Here is a 13,211-nt window from a genome sequence, read left to right on the forward strand (position 1 = left end):
AAAATTATGGATAATAATCACATAAAAAGCATAATCCCCACAATTTTTTTTTTCTCTAAAGCATAACTTCTTTAATTTCACCTTAAAAGACAAACGAAACTCAAAAGAGACTCATTATTAGCATTAACAAAAAAGAGATAAAGTCAGGAGGATAAAAACCAAAGATAACAATTCAATCATCACAAAAATATGAAATAAATAAATAAATAAATAGAATATCCAGCCCAGAACATTAGTCATGGATTAGTAACCCCGATAAGAACACGAAAATATCTACACATCCATTACTCTGTACCTTCCCCTCTTAATATTAGTCCCTCCTCTTATCCTTGTGACCTGGTGTCCCTATCTTCTTCTGATCTCTAAGCTAATACCTAATAACCTTCACAATGTTATAATCACCTTAACTTTCGTGCATCTGGAAAGACTAAGAGGGGACATTAGGTTTGGGAAGATTTCGCTGATACTTAGCTCATGGCACGCTCATGGATCTCAGTGGAGGTATATAAGGTGGGAGGTGTGTCCCGACCGTCAGTTGCCCGTGTGTCGTCGTCAGAGGAGGAGTACGCTGCTTTGTGTCATAGTTTACTCACGCACGCACGTCTCTCGCATACTGATTTTCAATGTTAGTGTTTGTTGGGTATAGTTTGAGTTTTTTGTGTGTGTATTTTTTTTTTTCTGTTTGTGGTTTGTGTGATTTGTTTGGGTTGTTTTGGTGCATGTTGTTAATTAGTTAGTGTAATAAGGTGTGCTGCTTAAGATTTGTGAAGTTATTATTATGATTTTTGTCTTATATGTATGACATGGACTAAGGACACACACACACACACACACACACACACACACACACACACACACACACGTAACGGAGACGAACTTTAATTATGCACACACAACTGACGCTTCAACACACACACACACACACACACACACACACACACACACACATGGATGACTAGCTTAATTATTTCCATTGTCATCAAAACATTATTCAAGTTAGTTATGCATGAACCAACTTCCTGTTTGTGTGTGTGGATGTGTGTATGTGTGTGCGTGTGTGTGTGTGTGTGTGTGTGTGTGTGTGTGTGTGTGTGTGTGTGTGTGTGTGTGCCAGGCAGATAAGAAAATGCATGACTGACTGACTGACTGACTGACTGGATGGGAGAACTGATAAGACCTATGATAGATTGTAGCGTGACAGAGAGACACTCATTGTCTTGTAGCGTTACTGAGAGGCGGTGTCAGTGTAACTCGATACCTCAAGACACCAAGAACAAGACAAAGATCATCCGTGGAGTACCTGAAGCAGAGTGGCTTGGACCATCTTCCTTTCCATAGGCAGTATATTCGTAACACTAAGATCTTTTGGTTATTGCATAAAATATTCTGTAACATTCTGACTGTTGTTGTATCTCCGGTTTGAGAATTTGTCGTCTTAGTGAGAGAACAGCGTTAAGAATACTGATTTTAGTGAGGTTATGCCATGCTGAAGCCTTCCCGTCCCCAGCCCTTCAAGCTTTACTTATGCCATGCTGAGTGTCTCTGATCTCCTTACAGATGATGTGCAAGGTGCTATTGTTGGCTCTTGTGGGCGCCGCGTGCGCAGCCTCCGTGGAGAAGCGCCAAGGGACCCCCGTAGCCCAGGCGAGAGACGGAGCCCACGGACACTCAGGGCACGGCGGTGGCTCTTCTTACGCCGCTCCTGCTCCCTCCTCCTACGACGAGGGCGGCTCCCAGGGCAACCTTTACTACTACTACTACCCCGTGTCAGAGTACGGTTCCGCTGAGGTCGCTGAGGGAGGCTTCGATGTCTTCGCTGCTGTAATCCTCCCTCTTCTGATCATCGGTGGTATTCTGCTGATCCTGTCCTCACTTACCTTCACGCTTACCAACGGTAGAGCGATGTCCGACGAGCCCCGCGAGGCCTCCATTGTGGACGAGTTGCATGATGAGATCGAGCGCGTGTTCTACCTCTACCTGAACGCCTTTGAGAGCGAGCAATGCATCCAGAGGACCATCTGTCAGCTCGGCACCTACGCCAAGGACTTCAAGGGCAAGAACTTCGTCCTCAGGTAAGGTGCCTCCTGTAGAAGTAGTGGAAGGAGGAGGAGTGATAGTAGTAGTGGTAGTAGTTGTAGAAGAAGAAAAGAGGTATTAGTAGTAGGAGGAAAAGGAATGGTAATAATAGTGGTAGTAGTAGTAAAAGAAGAAAAAGAAGTAGAAGAAGTAGTACAGTAGTAGGAGAAGGAGAGGTAGTAGGAGTGGTAGCAGTAGTAGTAGTAGAAGCAGCAGTAGTAGTATCAGTAGTAGTAACACCAACAACACTACTAGTAATATCGATACCAACATCACTAATCCTAACCTACCTCAACCAAAAGTAATATTCATCCCACATTTCCCTAACTGTGGCTCGTTCATTGCCCTCCCAGACGTCCTTCCGCCTACTGTCCCATAATCTTAGTTCCCCTAGCACCCTGACCGACCCTTCCTCCTTCCTTCCCCCTCGCTATCTAATCTCCTTTCCCATTCTCCTCAGTGGGGCGAACACGACTGATGCTCGTGTCCCATACTAAAGCACCTTCTGCCCTGACTTTCTCCCTTGACCTCCTTACAGTCGGCCGGGGGCTTTGTCCTGTTGTGGCGTCACCTCATGTCTCGCTCCAGTAGCTTAGGAATCTTAATCATGATCTTGAAAATGTGGTCTTGGGGATTTGTCTTTTTATCAGTTCTTTTGTTTTGTTGTTGATTTACTTGTTTGTTTATTTATTTATTTTTTTCGTGTTTTTGATAGCTTTTGTTGGTGTGGTTTTTTGGTGTCAGTTTCTTGTTTCTTTTCTTAAGTTTCCAATTCGTTGTCTGCCGTTAAAACATTCGTCTTCAGTTAACGTTTATTAGTGAGTTTGTTCCTGTTCCTGTTTCGTAAAGTATCATAAATATCATTCACTCATATTCTAAACGAAAAAAAAAATATTATGAAGCATTTAAATAGCTATTCTACTTCACTTTATTTACAATACTAGTGACGTTCTTCCATAAAACCCAGACAATTTCAAAAGAACACGCCGTAAATATCGTAAACTTTCATCACGTTCAATTTTGAGATTTACCGCAAGACATTTCAAGAGCTAGTCAAATAGTTTTCGCTTTATTTGACATACTAGTCACATTATTCCCTAAAACACAAAAAATTTCAAGAGAACAAGTGAAAATATTATAAACTTCAATCATGTTCAATTTAAAATTTACCACCGTTCATTTCAGAAGCAAATCAACTTATCTTCTCTTTTTTCTTTGTTAGACCATTCACATTATTCCCTAAAACACAAACATTTTCAAGATGACTCATCATAAAAACGTCCAAGGCTTTCTTTACGTTCAAATTCGAACTTCATTAAGAGACAGTTCAAGAATTAATCCACTTATCTCCGCTTTATTTGCCCCACCAGTGACATTTTTCCCTAAAACCCAGACAATTTTAAGAGAACACGTCGTAAAACTGTCGTAAACTTCCGTCACGTTACATCTCGAGGTTTATTACGAGTCATTTAGAGAGCTGTTCGCCTTACAAGTGGACCACAGGTGGCAGGAAGGGAGGGAGGCAAGACCCGCCCGCCGTCTGGTGCCGCGTGAGGGAAGGTGAAGTAAACAGGTCTTCAGGAGATACTTATCGTGGGACGTACCGTGACTGATACTCACTCAGATGTTCCCTCTTTCTCTTTCTATGGGAAACTCTCTCTGCCTCTCTCATTTCTGTGTATTCCTGTGATCTCCCCGGCTTCCTTCTTTTCAACTATCTCTCCAGTTTCTTCTCTTACTCTCTTTCTCTCCCTCAGACACGCACACACGAAGGAAAATACACACAACACACACGAACACACATCCAACACGTGCTCACACACCCACACACACACACACACACACACACACACACACACACACGCACACGCACGACCACAGACACAGCGGGAAATGACTGACTGCCTCTCCTGTGTCTTATACTTTCGAATCGCACGCTGGTGACAAATGAGCATCGCTGTTATAGTTTCCACGGTGATATTTTCCCGTGACGCGGCTCTCGATCGCACTTACATTCAGCTTTCTCGCGTCCCTCCGTCACCGCCTCCCCCGCCACACTTTCTAGAATTTAATGGGTGGTTTATGTTATGTTGTGATGTGACGACCGCGCCTTTCCGCAACTTTTTATTCGTTTTGTTGTTGCGGTTCTTGTTTTTTTTTTTTATTTGTTATTGTAGTTCTTAGTTTTTTTTATTATTCTTTTAATTATCATAGTTCTTATACAAATCTTGTACAGTTATTCGTTTTCTTTACTCTTCTTCTCTCTTTTCTCGTCCTTTCTTTCCTTCTTCTTTTCTTATTCCTCTTATGCGCTCTTTCTTTTCTCTTGTTCTTTCTCGTATGTTTGTTATCTCCTTAATTATTCTTCTCTACCATTCTTTCCTTTTATGTTTGTCCTCCTCCTACTCCTCCTCCTCCTCCTCTTCCTCCTGCTCTTTTATTCATCTGTCTTGTTCATGTATTTGTCACCTCAATTATTCTCCTCTACCGTTCCTTCCAGTTATGTTTGTTCTCCTCCTCCTCCTCCTCCTCCTCCTCCTCCTCCTCCTCCTCCTCCTCCTCCTCCAGCCTATCTCCCATACATACAGATGGCCACCAGCACCATCACCACCACCACAGTCTTTCCTCCTTCCTCTTTCTCCTCGTCCTCCTCCTCCTCCTCCTCCTCCTCTTCCTCCTCTTTCCCGTTACCCTGTTGACGTCTCTCCTTCACCACCTCTCCCCCCACGACGCGCCAACGGCCATCTGGCGCACACACACACACACACACACACACACACACACACACACACGTAATATGCGTTGAATTAAAGCCTCGGATTTTGTACAGGTGGTTGATGTTCTTTTGTTTTTTTTATATTGTTATCACTATTTTTTAGGTTATTTGCAGTATAATTCCCTTCCTGGTCTTTTTTTTTTCTTTCTTGCTGTCACGTAATATTCATATGCGTAATATTCTCTAATTGAAGTTTTTTTTTTTCTATTCCTGTGATAAATATTTAGTTTTTTTCACTTACGCTTTCTTTTATTCTATTCTTTCTTTCGTTTCTCCTCCCTTTTGGTGGCTTTCATGATATTTGTTACTTGATCATCCTATTTCTCTATATTTCTTTTGTATTTCAAGCCTTTAGTACCAATTTCTGATTTTCCTCCTTCCAAAAATCATAAGGTATTGAATCTATAACCAATGCATCTATTACAACCATATTTACTACTATTAGTCATCTTTTCATTATTATTTTCCTAAGATTAATTTGTCCCTTGATCCTTTTAGTACAGTTCTCAATTCCTTTTAACTTCTTCGATCACTTATAAGAAAGTTTTAGATTCCTCTTTGTAATCGTAAGTCTCTCCACAATTCTCTTAATACAGCCTTCGATTCCCTTCAGTTTTCAATTCATTTTTAACTTCTTCGATCACTTATAGGTAGGGTCTAGATTCCTCTTTGTGATTAATTCAGAGATCGATTCCTTTAAGTTTATTGGTCGTAAGTCTTGATGTAGATCCTCTTTTGTTTATTGATCCCCCAGCACCGCCACAGGAATGCGTTCAGATCTTATTTAGGGCGATGTTAGTCTTCTGGTAATACTAATAATGGTTGACACGGTGACTTACATATGTTTTCTGCGTGGATTTACCTGCTCTCTCTCTCTCTCTCTCTCTCTCTCTCTCTCTCTCTCTCTCTCTCTCTCTCTCTCTCTCTCTCTCTCTCTCTTCCGCTTTCTCCCTCCCGTTATGTCATTACGCACATCAGGCAGTGTGTGTGTGTGTGTGTGTGTGTGTGTGTGTGTGTGTGTGTGTGCGTTAAGGCGTCTCTCTTTCTCTCTCTCTCTCTCTCTCTCTCTCTCTCTCTCTCTCTCTCTCTCTCTCTCTCTCTCTCTCTCTCTCTCTCTCTCTCTCTCTCTAATTTTATGGCTCTTCAAAAATTGTTTGTATTTTGTATTCGTTTCATATCCTCTTCATTTTTCCTCCTCCTCCTTTTCCTCCTCCTCCTCCTCCTCCTCCTCCTCCTCCTCCTCCGCGGTTATAGAATTAGGTCTTCGAGGCGCCAGGTGATTTGTTGCGGTTCCAAGTGACGGGTGTGCTAACAGGTGTGTGTGTGTGTGTGTGTGTGTGTGTGTGTGTGTGTGTGTGTGTTTCAGTCCGTTCTCTCATAGCCGATTAGTGGTAGTAGTGGTGGTGATGGTCTTAGTAGTAGTAATAGTGGTAGTGGTGGTAGTAGTAGTAGTAGTAGTAGTAGTAGTAGTAGTAGTACTAGTAGTAGTAGTGTTTTTTGTCTCTCTTCCTTTCTTCTCTTTTTTCTCGTTTTCTTTCTTTTTTTATCTAGGAAACAATTATTATCTCATTACAATTAACTTTATTTTGCTTTTATTTTTTTTTCTTCTTGCTCTAGTAACCGCGAAGTCTCTCTCTCTCTCTCTCTCTCTCTCTCTCTCTCTCTCTCTCTCTCTCTCTCTCTCTCTCTCTCTCTCTGTCTCTCTCTCTCTCTCCTTTCTTTCCTTAATTTTTCGTTCGTTTGTTCCTTCCTTCCTTCTTTCCTTACTTACTTCCTTTTTTTCTCTCTTCCCTCATTTCATCCCCATTGCTTCTCTCTCTCTCTTGCTTCCCTTCCTTCCTTCCTTCCTTCCTTCCCTCCCTCCTTCCTCATTTCTTTCCTTCTTCCTTCCTTCCTTCCTTCCTTCTCTCACCATTTTCTCGCTCAATTTTCTTTCTTTTTTTTTTTCTCTCTGAAAATTACCCTCTCACGGCCTGGCAAAACACACACACACACACACACACACACACACACACACACACACACACACACACACACACGGAACTTGCAGTAAACCAGTGGCTGTTTCCCGTGTGTGTGTGTGTGTGTGTGTGTGTGTGTGTGTGTGTGTGTGTGTGTGCATTTTGTTAACGGGATTCCGGCCGTCTTTTGTAAATACCGCTGCTTTGCCTCAAGTAACATAACATTAGTCTTCTCCGCCTCGCCTTTTATTCAACTTTGTTTAGCTTTATTCGACCCTTTTTCCTCTTCCTATCTTTATCTATTCATCTTTCTACATCTTTCTTGTGGTTTTATTCCATATTATTTACTACGTTTGTGTCTTTTTAATTTGTCTTTATTTCTTCGTTTTTATTAGTTTTCTTGTTTCCTTCACTCCTATTTCCTCGTATTCCCATTTTTTCATTCCTGTTTCTCCCTATTCTTCTTCATTTTTCCTTCACCCTGTGCTTTATGCTTCTGTTGCTGTTGTTTTGAATATGTTCACCACTTATTTTGCTTGCCTCTTGTATGTAGTAGTAGTAGTAGTAGTAGTAGTAGCGGTAGCGGCTTCCGTTGCCTCAGGCTGGAGAGACGTAACATAACCTTACCACACACCAAAAAAATAACAAAAGAGAATCGTGCAACTTTTACTCTCAATGAACTTGAAACTCGAACCGACCTGGAAGTGGTTACAATCTTACCTCCTCCATTTTACCCTACCCTTTACCTCCCTCTCCCTCTCCCCCTCCTACCGCACACGTGACCGAGGCAAAGCTACCTAACTGTTCGGTGTAATTCAGCCTAACTTAACATGAGGGTCTGCAAGCGGCGCCTCCGTCCGTTACGCCCACCAGGAATGTTCTTTATTGTCTAAGGGTAATGCAGGACTCGAGCCCTGAGCCTGTGAGCAGTGACCGAGACAGTAATGCTTGTTGATGGCAGGTTTAGTGGAGTGTGTTGTGTTCGTGGTGGTGGTGGTGGTGATGGTGGTGGTGGTGGTATGTCATGAAAGAAATTGATAGGTTATGTTAGTGTTGTTTTTTTGTGTGTTATGATCGAATTCTTGTTCATATTCCTTATTTTGCTTCTTTTTTTTTTTCTGTTAGTTCCTATTGTTGTTCTTCTCGTTATTCCCTTGTGCTTTTCTCTTTCTTAGTATAGATTCAGTTTCATTATTGCTGTTATCTTTCATCTTTCGCTTCTTATTCTCATTCTACCGTTCTTCTCCATGTCATTTTTCTCTTTCCCTTCTTCTATTCGTTCTGTTCTCCGCAGCCTCGTCATAATATCAGTTAGTCAATCAATCAATCAAATTCTCCACAGTCTGTTACAAAGTTTAACGGTTCCTGTATATCTGTAGCTCTAATGTGTCTCCTTTCCTCTCCACACTCGTAGTTCTGGTACTAACGTGTCTTCTTTTCTCTCCTGTCAGGCAGAAATTTCAATGATTTCTTTACTCAGTTCTGGTTCTAACATGTCTCCTTTCCTCTCCGCAGCCTTGTGGAGACCCTGGCGCCTGAGGGAATGAAGAACAACGTGGCTATCTTCGCGAAGGCCGCCAAGTCTGGTTACGACACCGGCAAATGCAAGCAGTTTAGGTGCGTCGCTCCGAAGCTCCTGGACAACTGAGCCTTCCCCTGACTAACTTGACTGACCCGACGAGCTGCCTTGACTGCGTAACCCGACAGCGGACTGAACTATCTGACACGGACCGACTTAATTGCTTATTGATTTTTCGGCGTTCGGAGGAGAGATTAAAAAAATGAGTTAGCTTTTTTTTTTTTGGAGGAGTTAAAAATAATATATATATACATACAGATGGACGCTCACGTGATGTAATGAGACTGTGCTGTTGCTGTGAGTGTTCGTATGTGTGTGTGTGCAGTACGTATGACTGGCTTTCGTTGTGTCGTGTGTTCCTTTTTGAATTGATGGAGGTTTTCGTGTTCTGAGTTCCCCCGCTGTCTCCCTTCACTGCTGGTCAGTCCTAGGTGAGCAGTGATATGAAATACGTCCTTTATTTAAAGATCTTATAGTCTGCCCTGTAATTTAAATACCTTGATTTAAATACCCTATCCACGTATCCTTTAAATGCCTCCTATCCAGACATCAATTATTTAAATACCGTATCCTACTCGTACTTTAATTTATTTACCTTATCCTACACCGAATATCCTTTAAAAATGTCTTATCCTTAATCCTTATACCTTCCGACCCACTCATGTAATTTAAATACCACATCCCATCCGTACAATCTTCCTTAATTTAAATGTTTGACACTCATTCATTCCCTTTAACTATTTTGTATATTTCTATGAATAGTATTTATTTATTTTTACCTTGCTGTCGTATGTCGGAGTGACCGATCCGGGATAAAAGAGTTGATAATGCTGATGACTTTTCTACAAATCTCAGGGTTGTTTTTTTGTTGTTGTTATTTTTATTTTTCGATGTTGCTACCATATGAAAATTGTACTTGTTATATTACACTAAAGATACAATTTGTAATCAATATGGCGTCTTATTGTTTTGTTTTGTTTGTTTGTTTGGTCTTGGTCATTTGTTTTTATTTAGCTCGAGTCCCTCCATGAATCGGACGCAGCAGCTGCAGGCCCACAAATATTCCTCTGTTTTCTTTGAGTTCTGCCTTCAGTGCCATGTTCTTCCTGTCTTAAAAAAAGAAAAATAGAAGAATCACGGTTTGTATTTCCTCTTACCTCGTCTTCAACAGTTCCATGTGACCCTAAATTAATCAGTTTATCCTTCCAACACTCATTTTCCTTTTTCCCTGAACGATTCACTCTAAAAAATTGTTGATTTCTGAAAGCCAAAGAGGAACCACAGTGGCGTAAGAAAAGGAAGTTTCATAATGTTTCAGAATTGCATTTACGATCTTTTCTCGAGTGGTTCAGTGGTACAGGACTTGACTTGAGGTTCACGTGTTGCCAGTTCGATGCTCTTGGCTCATGGTAATCCCTCGGTAGAAGAGGCAGCGTCTCTCTCTTGCTAGAAGCAATAATAATCTCAAGTCTTCATCCTTGGCCGGTTAGGTTAATATTTAGTTCTGTAATTCTTGGTTCAATAATTGGTTCTATTGTTGTACTTGGTTCTTCTCCTTGATACTGTACTTAATGTTGGTTCTGCAATAATTCTTGTACATGTATAATTAACTTTCCATCCTGTAATTCTTCCAGTAACTCTCTTTGGTCCTACAATTCATTTACGTTGTACAATTCCTGTTCTAATTCTCCAAGTTGTATATACATCTCGCCTCAGTCACTCTTCCTGGTTTTACTCTGTTCAGCACACAAGCTCTCGAGGTATCACCAGTACAGTTGCTCGCTCCTAACATACCGCAGCTCACATATGTACATAGTTACATATCCTAAGTCTTTCACTCACCAGTCTTCCCCTTCCTGTCATCCATTTAGCCAACACTTGCATTAATGTTCCCACGTCAATTAGGAGACTGCTGTAAGGCTGCCTGCACCTGTTTCCTTGCATTTCGAGTAATTTCACTTCTCCTGCGTTTTGTTTTATTTTTTTCATTATTACTATTGTTATCGTTGTTATTTTTGTTCTTTATTCTGGAGAAGTTTCATCTCGTTTGTTTTTTTGTTGTTGTTTTTTTTCATAACAGGAGTATTGTTATTATTATTATTATTATTATCTGTTTTTTTTCTCTCTGAGCTTTGTAAATACATTGGCCCTTAAAGTATAATGTGTTGTATGATTGTAGGGCTGCTTTTGTTATATAGCTATATCCTTACTAGATAGAGAGAGAGAGAGAGAGAGAGAGAGAGAGAGAGAGAGAGAGAGAGAGAGAGAGAGAGAGAGAGAGAGAGCCTACCAGCCAGCCAGCCAGACGGACAGACTGAGTGACAGATAAACAGTCAATCAGTCAGTTACTCAGTCAGCCAGTAAGTCAGTCAGCCAGGCAGACAACCAGACACACAGACAACCAGCCAACCAGAGATAAACAGACAACCAAATAGTCAGTCAATCAGTCAAGACAGACAGACAGACGGACAAACAGGCAGACAACCAGCTAACCATCCAGACAAACAGAAAAGCAACAACAATCAACAAATAAAAAAAATAAAATAAAATAAAACAGAAAACTAATAAAATTCCTTTAGAAAACCTTACAATATATTCAAATCCTACTGAAAGAGTACTGAATTCTGTATAAGAGCGTCACGAAACACTTAAGGCTTCGAACCAGGTGTCACTCACTCAGTTGCTTCGGTCCTTTGGCTCTCGTGACGTGCAGTAAAGGTGTGGGACGTGCTGTCATTAATAACGTACTTAGCATGACGTGTGTGGCGATGTGGTGACGTGTGGTTCAGGAAAGGGTCTCTGATCTGTGACCCGCCGGAAGGGACGTGAAATCTGTATATGGGGAGAGAATTCACGGTAAGTTGTGTTTGAATTCCTTGTGGTTTCGTCTTGTCTCCTCGTCACACACACACACACACACACGGATAGATAGATAGTTAGATAGATTGATTGATAGATTGACTAACTGAGTGACTGATTGATAGATTAATTGACAGACTAACATATAGATAAATAGATAGATAGATAACAAAAAAATGAAAACTTAAAAGAACACACACACACACACACACACACACACACACACACACACACAGCTCAGTGAAATGCATTATCAAATGAAATGTACACGATTGAATTTACTTTTTTTTTTCCACTTTCTAAATCCATTTTAAGGTAATTGGGGGTTTCTTGAGATTATCTTAGGATGGATAAACTTAAGGGTATCGATTTAAGCTCTGTTAGCGTCAGTATTGCTTTATTGTTTATTCAAATGATGGAATGTTCGTATTTTCTTTCTTTTTCTTATGTTTCTTTTCCCTTCTTGATAACTTTAAGGTGATTTCGGCATTTTTAAGGTTATTTTAAGATAGATCAGCTTCGAGGAACAAAGTCAAGTTCGGATAACATTAAGAAAGTTTCGGTTCATGGACCATCAACTGTTATTAACTATTGACTGAATTTTTTTAACTTTCTGAAGAGTAAGATATTTTGGTGTCTCTTAATTAAGGTCGTTTTAGGTTAAATAAGCTTAGAAAAACAAAGTCAAGTTCGATTAGGTTTAAGAAATTTTTGATCCAGAGACTATTAAATATTACTATCAATTATTAACTATTTTTTTATGTCAAAGTACGAGACAAGGAAATAGTATAGTCTCTCCTCCTTGCTAGAAAGAAAACAGGAATCTACTCCGTTCTCTCTCTCTCTCTCTCTCTCTCTCTCTCTCTCTCTCTCTCTCTCTCTCTCTCTCTCTCTCTCTCTCTCTCAGCAAAAGGAGCCACTTAGAGGCAAAAATTTTAATTGGTTGAGTGTCAGTTATGATAATTTCTCACCTCGTTAATTGATTTCCACTCAATATGGTAATTATGTATGTGAATTAACTTCTTCAGGGCTAGGCAGGTTAGAGAGAGAGAGAGAGAGAGAGAGAGTTTTATATATTTTTCTTCCTCCGTAACCTTTTTCATTTATATTTTTCGATTATTTGGTCTTTTCCTCCTTTCCTTTTTTCTTTCCTTCTCTCTCTTTCCTTCCTTCACGTCTCTCCCTCCCGTTACCCTCCATCCCCTCGTCTTCCCGCCCCTTGTTAATATCCTTCCTTCTTCCCGCCTTCCAATCCCTCACGGTTTAATCTCCCTCCCTCCAGCCTCTCTCCCACTCCCCACCCTCCTACTTCTCTCCCTCTCTCCTCGCACTCCTTTGTCCCTCCTTCCTCCCTCCCGTCACCTTTCTCGTACGCCATGCCTCATACCTCCCGCTTCCTTCCTCTCGTCTGCAGTCCACGCCTTTGTCTTTGTTCTTATGTTCCTTTTCCCGCCTTACTGTCTTGATTTAATTTCATAAGTGTTTCCTTGTAATTTCTCCTGTTCGCCCCAAAAAATTGTCGTATTAACTTTATTCTTGACAATATTCTTAGTAATTCTTCATCTTTACATCTCGAGATTAAGCTGCAATTTCTGACAAAACTTTCACTATAAACTCCTCTCGTAACTTCTCCCGCTGGCCTCAAAAACGGTACCTCAGCTTAGCTTCTTTATTTGCAAAAAACGTCAAGAAAAATGTGTGTTAAATACTTTTACCTCTTAACCTCGACTTCAGTTTTTCCTTCTGAGACCTTAGTGTTGCTTCCCTCGTGACCTCTGAACTGTGTCACGTCAAGTAGACACGCAGGTACCTTCTTAGTTTAGAGTTTACCCGAGATACGTTAGTGAAAGGAAGGAATGCAGACGAGGGAAAGCATAGTTACTATAATCACCCTTCTGGTTGATTCCCTGTTGATTTTTTAACTGTGTCACGTCAAGGGGAGACCCAGGTGCCTTCTTAG

General features: G+C 40.9%; 1 protein-coding gene across 1 annotated transcript in view; it reads left to right on the forward strand.

The window, feature by feature from the left end:
- The first annotated feature begins 468 nt into the window (after positions 1-468).
- The window catches only part of LOC135088983 (uncharacterized), a 27,094-nt gene continuing 14,351 nt past the window's right edge, over positions 469-13,211 (forward strand). The window contains exons 1-3 of the mRNA XM_063984088.1: positions 469-625; positions 1,558-2,072; positions 8,329-11,248. Of these exons, the coding sequence (XP_063840158.1) occupies positions 1,558-2,072; positions 8,329-8,461 (648 nt within the window). The 5' untranslated portion in view covers positions 469-625 and the 3' untranslated portion in view covers positions 8,462-11,248. The remainder of the gene's footprint in view (positions 626-1,557; positions 2,073-8,328; positions 11,249-13,211) is intronic.

Source organism: Scylla paramamosain, chromosome 32 (genome assembly GCF_035594125.1).
Source record: "Scylla paramamosain isolate STU-SP2022 chromosome 32, ASM3559412v1, whole genome shotgun sequence".
NCBI lineage: Eukaryota > Metazoa > Arthropoda > Malacostraca > Decapoda > Portunidae > Scylla > Scylla paramamosain.